The sequence below is a fragment of the Suricata suricatta genome, chromosome 8 (genome assembly GCF_006229205.1).
Source record: "Suricata suricatta isolate VVHF042 chromosome 8, meerkat_22Aug2017_6uvM2_HiC, whole genome shotgun sequence".
Classification (NCBI taxonomy): Eukaryota; Metazoa; Chordata; class Mammalia; order Carnivora; family Herpestidae; genus Suricata; species Suricata suricatta.
This window is the reverse complement of record NC_043707.1, coordinates 67,052,149-67,072,801: the sequence shown is the minus strand read 5'-3', so window position 1 is coordinate 67,072,801 and position 20,653 is coordinate 67,052,149. Positions and strand designations below refer to the sequence as shown.

The 20,653-nt window shown below is 33.1% G+C and overlaps 1 protein-coding gene across 1 annotated transcript in view; it reads right to left on the bottom strand.

Annotated features, from left to right (window-relative positions):
- Positions 1-20,653, bottom strand: part of HFM1 (helicase for meiosis 1) — a 94,111-nt gene that overhangs the window by 49,930 nt on the left and 23,528 nt on the right. Inside the window, exons 7-20 of the mRNA XM_029948886.1 lie at positions 18,043-18,113; positions 17,187-17,319; positions 16,418-16,569; positions 15,759-15,836; positions 15,379-15,537; positions 12,514-12,714; positions 12,342-12,430; positions 7,692-7,735; positions 7,484-7,585; positions 6,880-7,025; positions 5,901-5,995; positions 5,129-5,262; positions 4,151-4,198; positions 673-753 (exon numbers count right to left, since the gene is read on the bottom strand). Coding sequence (XP_029804746.1) covers positions 673-753; positions 4,151-4,198; positions 5,129-5,262; positions 5,901-5,995; positions 6,880-7,025; positions 7,484-7,585; positions 7,692-7,735; positions 12,342-12,430; positions 12,514-12,714; positions 15,379-15,537; positions 15,759-15,836; positions 16,418-16,569; positions 17,187-17,319; positions 18,043-18,113 — 1,533 coding nt within the window. The remainder of the gene's footprint in view (positions 1-672; positions 754-4,150; positions 4,199-5,128; positions 5,263-5,900; positions 5,996-6,879; positions 7,026-7,483; positions 7,586-7,691; positions 7,736-12,341; positions 12,431-12,513; positions 12,715-15,378; positions 15,538-15,758; positions 15,837-16,417; positions 16,570-17,186; positions 17,320-18,042; positions 18,114-20,653) is intronic.

Genomic DNA, 20,653 nt, shown 5'->3' with positions numbered 1-20,653 from the left:
AAAAAAAAAAAAAAGAGATAAAGAAAAAAATTTAAAACTTAACTTGATGTTAAATACAAGTAACAAAGTGATACAAAGTCATACATTTCTAAACTATGGGTTGCAAATGTGTAAAAATGCATTAAAAATGGAAAGATACATGTTAAATGTTAATAGTAGGATTCTAATTTTTTAAAACTTTTCTATACTTCCCAGAATTAATTCTTATATAAATAATTTGAAATAATGAAGTCACTATTTCCTGTAAGAAACATCTAAAAACAAATTATTCTCTCTCTTCTATTATACTCCAAATATAATGAAAAAGAATGACAGAGAAAAAAGGACCCTAAGTAACCATCTATATAAACCACTGTTTGAATAATTAAGAAGTGGCAAAAGGGGGTATCTACAAGAGTTGTAAGAGATTTGAAGTGAACCATAAATTTGAGCATTTCAACTTTCTCCCAAATGTCACCAGAATCAGTGAAGACAAAGTCTGTGCCTGCCAAAAAAAAAAGCTCTATAATTTTATAAATAAATTATAGAGTATAAATAGACCATGCTAACAATGATGATACTCTGTTAACAACTGAGATCACAATTTAATTTTTGCATCATCTAAATTTTATAACATATTTTAAAATTTAGTTTTTAGCAACTGTTAAATTTACTAACTGATGGAAAAATTACCAGTTGGTTTGAAATTAACATCTTCATCCATCCTAATCAAGTCCAGAGATGATAAATCATTCAGATTCTTCAAACATAATTCTGTTCAGTAAGAAGAAACATTTTTATTTTAGTAAGGTAAGGGAGTGGCACAAAATAGAATTTATGACTAAATATGCTAAAGTTGTTTCTGTATATTTGCTGTGGGAAAAACTGTAGTCTCTACTCAAGTGGTAAGAAAAAACCTCATTAAATAAAAGAGCCAGCTAATAGGCTAAAAAGACTTTCTAACAGTAACAATAATCAAAATAATAGTAAGTGATGAAATAACATTTACAACTTGGAACTTTTAATTTTAATAGGAAATTTTTATTTCTTCATTTAATTCTCAAAATAACACAATGAGGTAGGTATTAATAGTATTTGATATACAAGCTAGGAAACAAAGAAACAAGCCAGGTTACTTGCTCTGGGTCTATGTAACCATTCTCTCTGTCTCACTTCCAATATGGCATGGTTTTCTTTTTTTCTTTTTTTAAAACTTTTATTAAAGATATATATATACACATAGTAGGAAGAGTCAAACAGATCTACAAAGATTGTTCAAAAAACACTAGTCTTTTGCCTCCTCTGAGCTTGCCACTTTTTTGAGGCAACCACCTGTGACTATTTCAGCCGATGCATTTAGTACTTATGTTGGCATCTCTAAAATGCCACTCTTGCTACCTGGAAGGAACTTTTCAACAGGAAGTAATGCAAGTTCACTCTCATTGATGAATGAAGATCAGAGCAATTATAGTAGCTTGCTGTTTACAGTGCTCTCATTGTTCCAGGCTATAAAGCTCAGAAGAGTGGAGGTAGTTCAGAGCAGAGAGTGGGAACACCATAACCTGATCAATCTTAAACAGAGTAGCCACTCACAAAAACACAGCCCTTCGAAGGCAAAAATTCTTTGAGAAATACTTAGTTTAAGCAACACTGCTTAGTCAGCTTGACAGTTTGAAGTATGTGGTTGAGTAAGGCTTTGAAGTCTTTCCTAATTTTCTTAATTACTCACTATTAACTTTCAGTAAGTTAATCAAAGAAGAATGCTTACTATATTAAATACTGAGAATACTATTCTAAGATTTAGGTTTAAAGTAGTGAACAAGACAAGGTTCCTTCTCTAAAGAACTTACATTTTATAGAAGAAAATAATCAGTACACAATTTAATAATAATACGGTTTCAGGTATTAAATCGTACTATGAAAGAATATAAAGCTTAGAGTAAGGACCTAGAATTTTTTTAAGCTTTTAACTAAAGCTTATATGTATGTTCAATATAAAGCTATATAATGTATCTGATATAGTAAGGATAAAGTCATCCTAAGTTTCAACATAAAAATAATCAACTTTCCAACAATAGGAAAACAGCAATAACAGCATGGAAATTGTTTTACCATTCTCTCTGAAAAGGTAGATTTAAATAAGGTAGCCTAGGAAGGCCTCTGCAGAGTTGATATTTGATCAAAGATCTGAATGAAATGAAGGTGCAGACCAAATAAAATATATGAGAAGTGTTCTAGAAATAAGGAACAGAGTGCAAGGACTCTGTGGAAATAAGCTTGGTGTTTTTAAGGAACAGCAAGAGACCCAGTGAAGGAGGGGGAAAGTGACAAGATATAAAGTCAGAGAAACAGGCAGTGAGATATCAAGAAGGATTTGTGGGCTCTGGTGAAAGTCTGCATTTTATTCTAAGAGTGATGAGGGAGCTACTGGAGAATGAAGAGCAAGAAAATATAACAAATGTAGGAAAACATAGGATCCTTCCTAAGAGATTTAATGCAGATCTCCAAGGATACCAAAAAATTACATTCAGTTATATAATAAACTTGGCTATTCTTTATAAGCAAACTTAGGTATCCTATGACCCTATGACTAAAGATAAGGCAAATATAAACTGTGTTTCTACTAATTTAACAAAGTTAAATTAAGGCTTACTTAAACTAAATTAAACTTAATTAAATTATAATTGTCAAAATACAGCAAGACATTTCTTGGACTATCTCTGATTTCTTGTGTTCATTATGATAAAAATATATGCTTTAAAAAACTCCACTACAAAATTGGCCAATAAATAAAGGACAATATAACTATTTTATAGATCTGTTTCTCAACAGCACCAATATGAATATATGCTATTGCTTATCACCTTGGTTCAACAATATGTTTATTTAAAAAATTTTAATGCTTATTTTTGAAAGTTAGAGAGAAAGAGGGCAAATGGGGGAAGGGCAGAGAGAGGGAAACAGAATCCGAAGCAGGCTCCAGGCTCTGAGCTGTCAGCACAGAGTGATGTGGGGCTTGAACTCACGAAATGTGAGATCATAACCTAAGTTAAAGTCAGATACCTAACTGACTAAGTCACCCAGGCTTAGGAATATATTTAATACATTTCTTCCTTAATCAAGACAGTTTTACTGCTTCATTCTTATCTCTGCATTTTAATATGCCATCTGTGTATATCCAAGTAAAGAATAAAGTTGGATAAATATTTTTAGATTTACATCAAGCAAGGGTCCAGACTAGCACGTTGCTTTGTAGATAAATATCTACTCCTTGATCCTTTTGTTTTCTTAAAGTAATCTTTGTACCTACCATGAAGCTCTGGGGCTTGAGCTCACAACACTAAGATCAGGAGATACATGCTCTACTGACTGAGCCAGTGAGATACCCCAAAAATGGCTAAATATTTTTAGTGAATCTAACATTTTTTCTTTTACTGTAAGAGAGCCTCAATACAATGAAGAGGTAACAATTTCTAATCTTAATAAATCTTCCACTATCTTTTGATATCTGAAAAGAAGGGGGTGCCTGGGTGGCTCAGTCGGTTAAGCATCTGACTTCAGTTCAGGTCATGATCTCACGGTTCGTGGGTTCCAGCCCGGCGTCAGGCTCTGTGCTGACAGCTAGCTCAGAGCCTGGAAACTGTCTTCAGATTCTGTGCCTTCCCTCTCTCTCTGACCTTCCTTTGCTCATGCTGTCTCTCTTTCTCTCTCAAAAATAAACAAAACATTAAAAAAAAAAAAAAGAAAAAAGAGATCATGAAGTATTGAGTGATTAAAGAATGAAGCTAGGATTTCATGGGAATATACCAGTAGCACAGATTAGGATAAGAAGCCCATAATCAAGGTAGGCTTATATTTTCAATTAAAATTAAACTAGAAAAGAAAAAAATGAAGAGTTGTATATATACAACCAATATTTTCAAAGTCGAGGATCATCTTAAAAATAAAAACAAACCAAGTTAACATATTATACAAAGAAAGATATTCTGATAGAATAAAGTAATTCAGAAAAAAAGTACACGTGCTAAATTTTATTTGCATGTGAAAAAGAAATAGTTGATTTTTTTCTGGAGGAAACAACTTTACTTTTTTAAAAAATAATTTACCAATGAGCATTCTTACTTTCATTAAACTTTGGGAAATATATTTTTTATAAGGAAATGCATCTAACCTTGTAATTTTGCTTCAATTCCATCTTTGTTCAATCCAGATGCAAAACCTAAATAAGTTACGAAGATTCGTAAAAATAGAAAGGATTTAACTCATCTTTATAGGCTTAGTTTATACCTGGTTAACTAGAAAAGAGTAATCTAACTAAATCTTAAATTGGGAAAGAAACAGCTCAATGAGTTAAAGGCTTAACTATATAGAGAAAATAACACCGTTGTAAAATCCTTTCAATATCAATTGGCTATCTTTTGCTTATTTTATAACCATGACCAAGCATGCTGTACTTTTTTCTCTTGGAGGTCTTAAAGTTTTTTGTTTTTGTCTTTGGATTTTTTTTAACTTAGAAATAGGAATATATTTAATTAAGGATCTCTACTCTGAAAACCACAAGATATTGAGGAAAGAAATTACAGAAGACACAAATAAAAGGAAAGGTAGGAGATTGTAAAGTTTTAAACCTGTGTGCATTAGAATAGTATTGTTAACAAGTCAGGTTTTAGTTGATATTCAGCAACTGTAAGTATTTTTACTTTCTAATCTGTACCATGTGAAGAACTCTCTGGAAGCAATATAACCACATGAATGTTAGCTTTAGAAGCAGGACACAAATTGCAGCAGTAACAGCAGCACTATACACTTTGATTTGAACACTAGTTCAGACAAAATTCAAGAATTTTTATTTTAATTTTTAATAATAATTTTAGGCATTTTTGTTTTTATTCGAGGTAATTTTTTTCTAAAAGATCTATTTTTAATGGTGCTGATTTCAAACCTCATTAAAAGACTAGAAGCCTAACAGATAAATATTTCTCACATTTGTCTACTCGCCACTAAATGTATTTCTGAATGTTATTACTTTTTGCTTGTTACCTATTAGTGTCTATAATCTATTTGGTGATCCAAAAGTATACCTAGTAGTATAAATATAGAACTATCCGGCTTCAATAATTTACTACTTTTTCAAATCAAAGTAACAAACCATAATGAGATGGATTTTTCAAAGCTCTGATATAAAGCAAAGTTGATCGTATCCATTCCAAAGCAATATTCACATCTGTGATGGTATGCAACACTATCTCTGCATTTAAATGTTCAATAAGATGTCTGTGTAAACTAACAGGAAAAAAAAATACTTTGCATTAGTAATATGTATTTCAATGCCAAAACCCTTACCTTTTTAAACTTCAATAATATTTTTAATAATTCAGTAATACAATTGAATATAATTGAATAATATACTCATTGCTATATTAAAAAATCATGAAAGATAACTTTAAAAATATAAGAGAAAACCTTAACAAATGTATTAAACAGTAAGAGAAATTTTAGATTTTTCTCTACTGCATAGCTCCAGAAGACATTACTTAAAAAAGAGTAAGGAGTGAATTGTCTCCCAGAGTATTAAAATTATGTACTTTATTAAAAGGTCTCAGATTGCCTCTCTATGATTAAACAAATTTTAAAGATGTAAGGAGATGTGAAAATTATAGTCTTTCTCTTACTACTAATATGGCTTTTTATAACAAAGATACATGCTACCACATGCTAAGAAACTACTGGATAAAAAAATTATGTGTTTTTTTTTTTTTTTTACTACTCAGTTTCTTAAAAGGATACAAACTTTCTACTTAGATTATTGAAAAATGTCAAGAACATGGCCTTAGAAAATCTCCTGTTCAAATTTCCTTTTAATATGTGAAAGGAAAAATATAGGCTATATTAACATCTTTTTAGAATATTTTCTGTATTACCTGCTTTCTACAGCGTCACTACAAGCTAACATCTGAATATACTTCTCTTTTGTACTTAACCGAGTCATAATAACTGCAGTAGCTGTAGTGTCAAACTGGAATAAAGCACACACACACACACACACACACAGACACATAGAGAAATGTAGTAAAATAGGGTACATGTTGGTACCAGTCCTCTTCAATAATTCATGAATTTTATTTTATATTAAACAGTCTCTGTCTTAAACAACAGGTGAAAAAGGCCTTAAAAATGCTTCTGAATTTGAATGTCCACTGAAAATTTAATTTAAAACTAGATGCAAAACTATCACTTGGTTTCAATGTAATATAATTTTGGCAATGGTAAAAGCAAAACAAACAGGTAACTGGATAAAAGTTGTAAGATTTGGTGTACTTTACATAGAATCTAATTAATCCTATAAAAGTCATGGATTTGGAGAACAGTATTTTGATATTCTTTGAAAAGTTATTTTTCCTAAATGTTCCCTGACTACCTATACTCTTACAAGTATTTGTAAGAGTAGGACATGTTTTGTAATATATATGGGCCAATTTTTAATTGTCATAATACCTGGGGACCACTATTGGCATTTTGCACTAAGACTCAAGGATGCTACATATCCTGCAATTTATGACAGTCCTACATAATGAAACACTTTCCCATCTAAAATGCAAATAGCATCCCCATTCGAACAAAAAATTAAAAAACCCTCAAAACCAAAAAAATCATTAACAGCATATATACATTCATAAAACCAACTATCAGTCAATGGAAATTTAGAGGGAGTAGAGGCAGTATGTCTCCTTCGGTGAGACTTGTTTTACTTCTATTAAAGTAGATTTTCCATTACATTTATTTTAAACTTAATCTAAATATGAAATGTCAATCTCCTGTTTAACAAAAACTACACAAAAAGAGTATTTGCTTTTTACCTTGTTTTAAAACAAGTTACAAAAATAAAATATTGTCACTTACTTGAGGTCGGCCAGCTCTACCAATCATCTGTAGAATATCTGTTTCACTGTACTCTTCAAACATTCCTCCAACATAATGCATTGTAGATTTTATAACTACTAGGTGAGCAGGCAAATTTACTCCCATAGCTAAAGTACTGGTAGTAACTGCATTGGATTAAAAAATAATATTTTCAAGCTTTATAACTTTATTGCTTCAGGTAGACATCTTCTTATAAAATATTCATATTATGACATTAAATTAATACAAAATACATTAATATGATAATTCTACTATTACATTTATATTCTTATAAACGTAATAAAAACTCATACATAGGGAATTTAGGAAAAACAAAGAGAAAAAGAATACAATAATGCAAAATAATAACACATCTAAAAATAATTAGATTCTTACTTTTCAAATAGCACTATGTTCAGTAACATGGTAACTAAAACTGTCAAAAAGTTTACCGTAGCATGTGTATGCATGGGTAGTTACATAATTTTAGAGTCTTGGAAGTAAAGTAGAAATAAGTCAGAATACTTAAGCTTTTTCTTTTTTTCTCTTAATAAATAGTTTTCCAAAATTTCTTATAATAGCCACAAGAATTTGGTTTACTTACAAAGAACTGGTAGATCTCCAACAGTGAAAGCTCCTTCAACTACTTTTCTATCTGACAGCTCCAGACCAGCATGATGATAAGCAACACCATGTATTAAGACATCTATAATAGAAATATATAATCTGTTATACACTTTTATATTGCATTAACAATTGACTCCTTTTATCTAGAGCTGAAAATGCAATTCAAAAATAATCTCTAAACGTACCTCTCAGTTTTGAATCTCTTATGGAATATGCACACTTCTGTAACCTATTTTAAAAATACCATATAATTATTAAGAATTATTCACTAATATAAAAATTGTTTATTAATCATTTTGAAGATACAGATATCAAAATATTCTCATAATATCATTATTTGAAAATCACCTTTAAGAAGTAGAGAATATCTAAATGTTTATTTATTTTTTAAAGGAGGGTAGGGGTAGAGAGAAAGGGAGATGCAGAATCCCAAGCAGGCTCTGGACTGTCAGTGAAGAGCCCAATAGAGGGCTCAATCCCACAAACTGCGAGATCATTACCCAAGTCCAAATCAAGAGCCAGATGCTTAACCACCTAACTCACCCAGGTGCCCCAAGAAGTAGAAAATATCTACCTTTCATACTCAGATGTCCTTAAATTTACAACTTAGCAAAACAAAACAAAAACCAAAGAACAATTTAAAAATGGGCAAAGGACCTAAATGGACATTTCTTCAGAAAAGACACAAATGGCCAACAATACATGAAAAGGTGCCCAACATTATTAATCATCAGGATTAAATACAAATCAAAACTATAATGAGATATCACCTGTTAGAATGGCTAGTATCAAAATGACAGGAGATAACAAATGTAGAGGATGTAGATAAAAAGCCCTTGTGCACTGTTGGCGGGAATAGTAAACTAGTAATGCCACTGTGGAAAACAGTAAGAAGATTCCTCAAAAAACTAAAACTAGAACTACCACATCATCCAGCAATTCCACATCTGGATTATATCCAGAGGAAACAAAATCAGTATCTCAAAGAGATATCCATACTCCTATGTTCACTGCAACACTATTTACAATAACCAAGACAGACAAACAAGTGTCTCACACAAATGGACAGTGAACATTTGATACACACACACACACACACACACACACACACACACACACACAAATATAATTCAGCCTTAAAAAAGGAGATTCTGCCTTTTTTGACAAAATGGATGAAGCTAGAGGGCATTGTGCTAAGTGAAATTAGCCAAAAAAAGAAAGGCAATTACTGCATAGTATCACTTCCATGTGAAATCTTAAAAAAAAAAAAAAAAATGCAACTCAGAAATAGAGTAGAAAAGTGGTTGCCAGAGGTTGAAGTTAAAGGAAATAGGAAGGGGTTGACAAAAGGGTACAAATTTTTAAAAAAAAAAAAAGGAAAAGAAGAAGAAGCAGCCCTATTTTATCAGCTGTACTACTGAAGCTCATTTTAGATTAGGAATTTGGAAAACTCATTTTCCACCAGAAAAAATATATAAATGATGATTACATTCATGGATTAGAATATAAATCTATTCTCATAATATGCCTGAAAAATATTCACAGGGAGTAACAATTTTTAAATCTCTACTATATTACTAGTAAGCAAGCCAAAAAAAAGATAAAAATAAGAAATATCTGTTCATTGTGTTATAAGATATGAAAGTAAGAAAACTTGGTTAAATCAAGACAAGAGGAAGTTAAGAGAGTCTCTTGACAATCTGAAAAGGAATTATGGGTACCTTAGAAGATTTTGGAGGTTAGTAGGCTTAGTTCTTATTTATGTCTAAGAACCACCAAATTTGTGTTTTTCCATTTCATTGCTACAGATATGACATCAGCATGCATTATTTTTAATATAACATTCACAATTGTTTTAAGGATTCATAATGTAATGAAGAGAAGGCAAGAGGAAAAGACATGTTGGTATTAAGCACAAACTCTGGGCTATACGCTGTTACATGCCTCAAAAATGGTGCTTTACTTAATTCTCATAATAACATTACAGACAGTTGATTCCCATATTAAGAAATTGAGACTGATTAAGAAACTGAAATGTAGAGATGTGCCTAATGGTACACTGCTAGTATAGTGGCAGCATTGCAATCCCAATTATGGTCACTAAATTCATGCTGTTTCTGGTACTACCATTTCATTCCTGAAAAAAACAGAAATTAAAAAAAGGGGAGTAAAGAAAAAGGAGGAGAGACAAAGAGTAAAGAAAGAACTGAAAGATAAGAGACATTTTCCTTGAGTTACTTGGTAAGAGTGGGAAATGAGAAAAGAAGTATGATACAGGCTTCTATATAAGAAAAAGATTATCAGAAACAAAATTAGCTCATTTGTATGCAGCAGACAACAGAGGAAAAGGGAGAGGATGGAATGGAAATTAGTTTTAAGAATGCTTAGAGGTTAACTATTTCAGTTCCTTACTCCTATAAATAGGTTCAGGTCCAAAATGCTAATTATAAGTATTCATCTTAGGAGGCTATACAGTCATTTCATATTAATGGTGCCACCATTACACAAAAAAATTCTATAAATTTAAAAAATTTCCTTCAAAGTTAGTTTTGGACCAAGAAAATAAGCCTCACTGCTTGACAGCCACACACCCAACTAGATTTACCAATTAACTGCCTGAAGTTAATTAAGAAATTTCATGGGGCGCCTGGGTGGCTTAGTCAGTTAAGCGTCTGACTTCGGCTCAGGTCATGATCTCATGGTTCATGGGTTCCAGCCCCGCATCGGGCTCTGTGCTGACAGCTAGCTCAGAGCCTGGAGCCTGCTTCCGATTCTGTATCTCCCTCTCTCTCTCTGACCCTCCCCTGATCGTGTGGTCTCTGTGTGTCTCTCAAAAAAAAAAAAAAAAATTCAAAATACAGAAATGTTTTGATATTTGAATGTATGCTACAACAGAAAAAGTATTTGGGTTGCCTGAGTGGTTCAGTTGGTTAAGCTTCCAATTCTTGATTTTGGATCAGGTCATGATCTCACAGATCATGAGTTCGAGCCCCATGTTGGGCTCTGTGCTGCCAGTGCAGAACCTGCTTTGGATTCTCTCTTTCCCTTTCTCTCTGCCCTTCCACCACTCTCATTTTTGTTTTCTCTTCTCTCTTTCTCAAATAAATAAATAAATAAATAAACAAACAGGGGCACCTGGTGGCTCTGTGGGTTAAGCTTCTGACTTCAGCTCAGGTCTTGATTTCACGGTTCGTAAGTTCGAGCCCCACATCAGGCTCTGTGCTAACAGCTCAGAGTCTGGAGGCTGCTTCGGATTCTCCCTCTCTGCCCCTCACCCATTCACACTGTCTCTTTCTCTCTCTCTCAAAAACAAATAAATACTCAAGGGTTTCATGCTAAGTGAAATAAGTCAGGCGGAGAAGGACAAATACCATATGTTTGCATGCATAGATCTAACAGGAGAAACCTAACAGAGGACCATAGGGAGAGGAAGGGGGAAAGAGCTGGGGAGAGTGAGGGACACAAATCATGAAAGACTACTGAATACTGAAAACGAACCATGGACTGAAGGGGGAGGGGGAGGGAAGGAAGGGGGTGACGGTCATGGTGGGGGGCACTTGTGAGGGACAAGCCCTGGGTGTATTATGGAAACCAGTTTGAAAATAAACTATTAAAAAATAAATAAATAAAAATTAAAAAAAATAATAAACACTAAAAAATATTTTTAATAAACATTTTTAAAAGGAAGCAAAATTATTTAATAAAAAGCTAAAGAAACCACAGTGCAAAATAGCTGGGGATGTTAGAAAGACGTAGAAACCTTAATAACAGAATCTGGGGTTTGATGGACAAAAACAAGTCTTGTAGGAATTGTTAGAATATGAGTAGTTAAAAGTGAACCGAGGTGAAGATTAGTCTCTTTCCCTGGTCTACACCAACTCAAATGGCATTCCATTCCTTTTTATTCAGTATATCTAAAATGGAATCATGGTTGTTTCTCTCAAACCAAGTCCTCCTCCAGTGTTTCCCAGCTGAACTATGCAGTACTCCCTGGTTGCTCATGGCAGTAATCTCCCTTACCTTCCTCCACACAGGCAATCAATTACCAAGTCCTGTTGATTCTTACTTCTAAATATGTCAAATATATAATTTTACCTCCTTCAACACTGCCACCTCCTTAGTTTGAATAACTATTAGTTTCTAATAGTTTGAGATGACCATAGATATGCAACTGGAGATGTAAGTTAGGCATGGACTATAGACCTGGAACTCAGAATGGAGATCTGGGTTGAAGCTGTAATTTGGGAATTCACAGAAATATATAAATATGAGTGTATATATATTCTCTGATCCCACGTGATAGATACAAATACCCAGGAATGTGGAATTCGAAAGAATGAACCTTGGATAGAACCTCTAGACAACATTTAAGAGTAGACTAGAAGAGGTGAAAAGAAGACTGAGAATGAGCAGCCAGCAAAAGTAGGAAAAAATCTGATAGAGGATGATCTTGAAAGCACAGAGTCCAGAGTTTTTAAATAAGGTGGGAGGGACCAAATATTTTAGAGGTTCCTGAGAGATCAACAAGATTAGCTTTATTGAAAGACTACAAAAGATGCTGAACTAAAAGTGCGTAAAAAAAAAAAACATGAATAATCTTTTGAGAAACCTGGCTATGAAATAACGAGGACAAGAGCATAGTGTCACTAAGATTCAATCTCTCACTTAATCTTCCAAATTACTATTCTCTTTGTTTTATAGATAAGGAAACTGCGACATAGAGAGGTTGACTAACTGCAAAAGGTTAAGGAACGAACCCAGATTTCTTATCTCATCAAGGTCATCCCAAAAAGTCTTTCTACCTTCAATTAAAAAAAAAAAAAATACAGACATACCTCTGCTTCTGTTCCACAGCCATAGTAAATTTAGCATCTTTCACAAGAACCAAAGCAGCCTGTTGCACACCTTTCCTGGTTGCACAAAACTGAAAACAAATGAATAATTCTTAGATTAACCATATTAAAAACTGAACACTATACTCAAAAACAAGCAACTAACATTCCATACCACAAGTGTGGGTTTCTGATCAGAGTATGTTTGTATAACGCTGGCAATTTTGTAGTTGAGGGTTAAATCAAACTTAAATTCAGTTCGGTTACTACTGCAGGGAAATCCAAGGACCACTTTTCGAAGTTTCACTGGCCGATGTCTCTCATCCATTTTCAGACATATAGCAGGTCTTTCATCATTTGAAAGCCATTCTGCAATCTTTAAATAACAGAAACATACATTAGTCAAGTTTTATGGCTAAAAATAACCGAATAATAGAATACCTTAAAGTCAAGGATAAAAATATGTAATCAAGTAGTCTTTTTCAGTATTACATGTTCCATTGACACTACTCAATTGCTATACTGGTAAATATTATCATCAGCAGTATTTTAAGATTATAACCCCTTTTCACTATGGTAAATTCCCAATTAATTATAATTATATTGTTTTATTTTCCTTCCTAAGAGTCTAAAATAAAATCAAAATTGATTTCAGCAGAGAAACTGAATTTCTCACTATCATTATAACTTTCCTGTTTTTCAGAACTATGCCTTGATATGGGTGATATATCTTTTGAGTTGTGCTAAATAACAGCCAAAGAGTACCAAAGTAATAGTTGGCTTAGACTGGCAAGGGCTGATAATTTTTAAACAAAGAGTAAATAAATACTCGAGAAATGGCAATGCCAAAAGCACATTTCAGACTCAATGCTGAAGTCACTAGTTATTTTCTGGGGCTACTGTGACCAAACCTCATCTTCACATAACATGGTTAGTAATCAGACTTCATGCCCTTTTCTGAAACTGACCACTGCTTTGACAGGAAGATGGATTAATGAATTTGTAGTTGCATAGGAAGGAAATATAAAAACATTTCCAAGGCTATCATGGGTGCAAATCACACAGAATTTAATTTGAAAGGAGCAGAAGGAAAAGAGTAAAGACACTAATTTAGGAGAAAATTGAGGAAGAGGATTTGTACAAAGAGACAGAAAAGTAGCATTACAGATGTAATGATTAACACAAAGGGCGAAAGAATTCCAAGAATTACAGAGTACTAATATTTAATGACTCTTTACAAATCAACAAGTTTATTCCTCCAATGTGGAAAAAGGGTCAAGAACATGACCTGGCAAACTGCAAAAAACAACCTAATTAATTAATATTTTTAAAATATTTACTTCAGTAAAAATCAAAGCAGTATGAAATTTTAAAGTAAAATAAGTTGTAATTTTTTTTAATGCTTCTTATTTATTTTTGAGAGACAGTGTGAGCAGGGGAGGGTCAGAGAGAGGGAGATACAGAATCAGAAACAGGCTCCAGGCTCCGAGCTAGCAGTCAGCACAGAGCCCAACGCAGTGCTCAAACCCACGAACCACGAGATCTGACCTGAGCCGAATCCGGACACTCAACCGACTGAGCCACCCAGGCGCCCCGTAAAATAAGTTTTAAACAAGAAGTGTGACAACTATTTAAATGTAATAATAGTTACATTATACAGTGCTAGAAAAGAGAAATGGCTGATGGTGGAAATACAAATGATTGTACCATTTATTGAAAGCACTATGTCCTTAGAGTTTTATATATATCCTTTCACTCAGTTATTCTACTCTAGAAGTTCATCCTAGAAAATGTTTTCAAAGATATATTAATTTTAGCACCATTTACAATAGCAAGAATGGAAATAATCTTCCATCATTGAAAGTAGATAAATAAATTACAATAAAACCACAAAAATTATATTAAAAAAGAATATTTAGGGGTGCCTGGATGGCTCAGTTGGTTAAGCATCCGACTTCAGCTTAGGACATGATCTCACAGTGTGTGAGCCCTATATCGGGCTCTGTCTGACAACCTGGAACCTAGAGCCTGCTTCAGATTCTGTGTCTCCCTCTCTCTCTGCTCCTCCCCTGCTCACACTCTGTCTCTTGCTCTCTCTCTCTCAAAAATACACATTAAAAATTAAAAAAAAAAAAAGAATATGTAATGACATGGAAAAGGCTATAGATGACTTGCAAGTCATAAAAGAGCATGCACATTAAGATTCTACCTAGATGTCTGGAATGACAAACACTGGGTTTCTGTTGATTACATATACTTAAAAATTTTGTCTATTATTCTTGAACATGAGCAAAACAAGTTGTCAATTTAAGAACAAGAAAATGCTTAAGTGTGCCAAATTAAATATAGAGACAAAATTTTCCATTGTATTAGACAACATGAGAACAGTTGTCTAATTTCTAAGTAGTGGGAGAAAAAGTCATACTATAGTAAGCTGAGAATAAATAAGAGTAAGAAACAATTACTATTTTTCAAGAAGTTTCTCCAAAGATTGAGGGAAAAAATTAGGACATATATTCATTATAGCAAGTATAATACGGCATACAATTATTTTTTTTACCAGTGAACCCCATCAACCACAAGCTCCTCCTCAAGTTCGGAGTCTATATATTTTCACTTTTTTATCTATCATTAGTGCTTACCATAATGCCAATCACATGGAATGTAGAAAGATGGGTAGTAATCACTTAAGCAATTATTTGTATTCTCTACTGTACTATGCTATTCAACGAGAGTCAGCTGATTAGAACAACCATAACAAGTTTTTAGTCAAGTTATTATGAGGCATTTGAAAACTCATAAAAACCAAGACCCTTAGATATTAGTAAACAAGACATACCAAAAATGTTTTATTAAACAAATCAACCAAATATTAAGGCCTAATACTGCCAGACCGATGAGATATAGCCATAACTTTCCACAGCATACTTTCCTACTAAATTGTTTCTGAAATTTTCAGGAAAAAATCTCCTCTAAGATTAAAATGACAAAATATTTTGCCAGTGATTAAAAAAAACTGTAGACTAAAATTCTAACTTACATCCTCAGCATTTGGAATTGTTGCAGATACAGCTACAAATCTCATTGGAATAATTGTGCTGCTATTTTCTGAAGCAGGAGATAAAAACTGTACAGTTTTCATTCTGCTGACTACAACTTCAAGAGTTGGTCCACGATTTTCATCTTTTACAACATGTACCTAAGAAAGAAATCAATGAAATATGATTGACTATAAAAATGAAAAATGAATTAATCAACTAAAATCCATAGTAATATTAGCACTCTTCCTTAAGAAAATAAGCTTTTCCACTTGAAGGGATAAAACATACATATAGTTCAGTTGAAAATGTCTTGTTTCTTTCTATCTACTCTGATCAGCATTTTACCTTTATCTCTAAAAGTGAGTAATGTGTTCACTACCTCATCAATGAGAAACAGTCTAACCAGCTGGACCAAAGAATTGTCTCTCCATTTTCTAGTCATGCTATCCCATTTTTCCTAGGAAAAAAAAATGTAAGTGGCTTAACATGATGAAGAATTATAATAAAAATTAAGATATCAATAAAAATTTTAACATGATATAAATCATGGGCAATATTTATGTTCAAACTTTTAGTTCTTAAAAATATCATGAAAAAATTGTAAAGATTACTTGCAAACATTTTAAAGGATTTTGATAGTCTTACAAGTGCTTAAAAAACTAAACCCCCATTTATTTTTAAGTTAAACCAAAAATATCCAAAATACAGTCTAATTGCCTTTTTTAAGCCCTCCCAAGCTCATCCCTCTCCAATACATAATACATGGAATAAAGAATGCGAGCAAAAAGTATCATTATAAATTATCCTCAATAACAAACTGCATATTAATATCTTTTGCCTATTTTTCCCATTTGGTAATTTTTCTTTTACTACTGATTAGTAAGTATTCTTTATATAATCTGAACACTAGTACTTTTTGTTTCTTTTACATTGCATATATATTTTTCTACTTTGTATTTTCTTTTCAATTTTATTCTTGGTGAAGAGAAACATATATTTTCTAATAAACCAAAATAATAGAGTATAAATAACACCTACTGGAGTTGTCATAATAATATGAGCATGCTGAATCTCAAATAGGTCATCCATTACTGTATCTCCAGTGAGTTCTTTACAATTCAATCCTATTGGTCCAAATTTTTCTTTCCAATCATCAAAACGCTGACTACACAGGGCTTTTATTGGTGCCACTACAACACATTTACTTTGAATGTCAGTTCAGTTTTAAAAATATTTTCACAAACATTGGTTAATAAAATTAGAGTAAAACTATACATCTAGGTGCTGCCTAATATTTATTAATTGAAAGTTAACAATATAAGCATATTACTTAAAGATATGTAATAACCACACTGAACTAAAAATTCTTGTAACTAAGAATGAAGTAAAGCAGATTATTGGTCTTCATTACAAGCCTTTTGGTGATAATTTATTTTTTTAACCATGTATACAAATTACTTTGATGAAAAATTTAAAAAACATGTATACCTAAGAAAGAAGAGTAGAGGTTCCTATGGAAATTTTTAGAATTACAAAATGTTTCAAGTTATTGTTCATCTTGTTGCCTTTTTAAAAAGAAATATGTAAATATCAAATTCTCAATTCAACTATTACTTTTTATTTACAACTCTGGGAAAATATGTTTTGAATTTAATGTAACAGACAAGAACAAATGTGATATATCTTCATTAAAAATATATGAAGAACCAAAATATTAATTCCTATGGCTTGAACTTGAATTTATTTCTTACTTTTGCCTTAGTGGTTTTCATTATTATAATTAATCAGTCTTACAATATATACTTACTGTAAACAATTTTAATGTTTGACCATGGCAATGGTACTTCCATTAACAATCTTGTTATAGCTAGTTCAAACACCACAGTTTTCCCAGAACCAGTTGGAGCACAAATCACAAAATTTCTATCTGTGTAAAGAAGCTAAAAAATAAAATTTAATCGATTATATATATGTGTGTACATATATATGTATAAAGAATTTTTCATTCACACTCTCAATTTGTTTTTTTTAATTTTTTAATGTTTTTTTAAATTTATTTTTGATACAGAGAGAGACAGAGCATGAGAGGGGGAGGGGCAGAGAGAGAAGGAGACACAGAACCAAAAGCAGGCTCCAGGCCCTGAGTTAGGGGTCAGCACAGAGCCCAATGCGGGGCTCGAACCCACGAACGTGAGATCTGACCTGAGCCGAAGTCGGGGGTTTAACCGACTGAGCCACCCAGGCGCCCCACACTCTCAATTTGTTAGAAAACATGTAAGAAAGACTCTCTGGAATAATAATTCAAATTATTTTGACCCCTAAACATTAAAATTCTAATCTTGTTCTAGATCTACAACCCTCAAAAAATCCTACTACTAATAATTTATCATTTTGTTTTTTATGTGAAAATAATGTCAGACCTAGAAGAAAATAATTTCTTTTGTTTCAGGAGGAATTTTTATAAATATAATAAATGTAAAAAAACCTACCTATGAAAATCACATGCATTCATTTAGCAAATAGTTTTTGAGTTCCTGTAATGTACCAGTCACTGAGCATGGCACTAGAAACATAAAGATGAATGTGATCTAGTCTTTGCCCTTAAAGAATACACTATCTAGTAAGAAGAGGAAGATAAGTAAAAATCAGAATAAAATACTTACATCATCAAAGGCCTTGGATTGTATATAGTTAAAATATGGGAATTCTTTGAAAATACTTCTAAATTTTGCCGCTTAGAATAGCATTAAGGAGTCAAATATTTCAGATTTTTAAAAATTGGCTACTTTTAATTTAAAAATTCAGTTAATTAACTTCGACAATAGTTAATAATGAGGCTTGAAGACTTGCTATTTTAATATCATAAGAAAGGCATTAATAGATAAAGAGGAAAGGACCAATATATTAAATGGTTCTTGAACTTCCCTTCCTGCCACAGATGTACCAAATATATAGCTACACATGGAGCAATTTTGAAAAAAAATCCAGAAATTAGTTAAGTGATTCCTTCACATTGGGTAAATGAAAATACCTACAATGAAATGCATAGGAAAGGCTGAGACAACTCTTACTCTAAATTCCAACCTTGGCACAGCACCATACAATTGGAAAAGAACTCTCAAGTTCCAGCTTCTCCCTCAGAAGCAAAGATTTTGGACCACACATCTACAGCGCCAACCTTTAAGGCTCTCACCCAAGGGATAAAACCCCAAAACACCCCACTTCATAAACCAAGAGGGCCTGCATTTATGAGTCCCATAGGACTATAGCAAACAAATCACTTTTTTTTTTTTTTTTTTTTTTTTTGAGAGCAAGCGAGCATGAGTCGGGGAGAGGGGCAGAAGGAGAGAAAATCTCAATCAGGCTCCAGGCCCAGAACACAGCCTGACATGGAGCCAGATCTTTCAAAGTACAAAACCCTGACCTGAGCGGAAATCAAGAGTCAGATGCTTCACTGGCTAAGCCACCCAGGCATCCCCACAAGTAATCAATTCTTAAATGGGCACAGGAAAAACTTCCATTCCTCTGCAGGTGCACATCTAGGCTTGGTGCAGAGGAAGCAGCAAAAATGTTCATCTCTAGTTTTTACCTAGAAAGGATTTCTACTGCATACATTCTCAGCTGCTGCCTCAGGTCCTGGCTTCTAATTAGTCTGCACCTAGATGCTGAGTACAACCCTACTCTTTGGGACATTGATAAATTTTGGCACACCCTCAACTACCAGAAGCCACTAAAAACAAAGACAATAGGTCAAGCAATCAGAAAGGCTTGAAAGGCAGCTAGGAGCTTGAGCTAGGTTAACTGATGAGGCTCAGTCTGTCAAGACTGAGAGAGATCGATGTTTTATCTAGTGTGTAGAAACCAGCAGAGTGAGTTAAGGAAAGTGAAGAAATGGGAATATGTTCCAAACAAAAGAAAAGATAAATCTCCAGAAACCAAACTTAATGAAATAGAGATAAGTGATTTACACAATAGTTTAAAATAATGCATAGAGATGCTCACCAAGGTCAGGTAAGCACTGTATAAACAAAGTGAGAATATCAACAAAATCATAGAAGATATAAGAAAGTATCAAACAGAAATCATAAAGCTAATGAGTACAGTAAGGAAACTGAAAAACTCATTAGAGGGGTTCAAACACAGACAGATTAAACAGAAGGAAGGATCAATGAACTCAAAGACAGGGCAGTAAGATTAAACCAGTCAGAGGAGCAGAATGAGAAAAGAATGAAAAAAAAATGAAGATAGTTTAAGGGACTTATTTTACACTGATACCAAAGCCAGATAAGGATACTACAAAAAAAGAAAATTACAGGCCAATATCCCTAATGAACATTGATGCAAAAATCTTCTACAAAATATGAGCAAACTAAATTCAACAGTACATTAAAAGAATCATATACCATGAACAAATGGAATTTATTTCTGGGATCTAAGATGGTGCATATCCACAAATCAATAAAAAGATACTCCCACATTAAAAAGTTAAAGATAGGGGTGCCTGACAGGCCTAACTGGTAGAGCATATGATTTCCGATCTCAGGGTCGTGAGTTCAAGCCCCACATTGGGCTTGGAGCTTACTTAAAAAAAAAAGTTACAGATAAAAATCATATGATCATCTCAATAGATGCAGAAAGAACATTTGACAAATGCAGTATTTTTTCATGGGAAAAAAAAAACCTCTCTAGAAAGTAGGTAAAGAATGTACCTCAATATAATAAAGACCCTAGATGAGACAGCTAATATATTCAATGGTAAAAAGCTGAAAGCTTTTTGTCTAAAATTAGGAACAAGACAAGGATGCCCAGTTTCACCACTTTTATTCAACATAGTAATGGGAATCCTAACCAGAGCATTTAGGCAAGAAAGATAAATAAAAGTATCCAAACTGAAAAGAAAAAAGTAAAACAGTCTCTATTTGCAGATGACCTGATACTCTGTAGAGAAAACCCTAAAGACTCCACCAAACTACTATTAGAATTAATAAGCAAGTTCAGTAAAGTTGCAGGATACAAAATAAATACACAAAATTCAGGTGCATTTCCATACACTAATGACAAATATCAGAAAGAGAAATGAAGAAAACAATCTCATTTAAAAGTAGCATCATGGGCGCTTGGGTGGCTCAGTCAATTGAGCGTCCAGCTTCGGCTCAGATCATGATCTCAGGGTTCATGGGTTCGAGCCCCACATTGGGCTCTGTGCTGAAAGCTAGCCCAGAGCCTGGAACCTGCTTCAGATTTGTGTCTCCCTCTCTCTCTCTCTGACCCTCC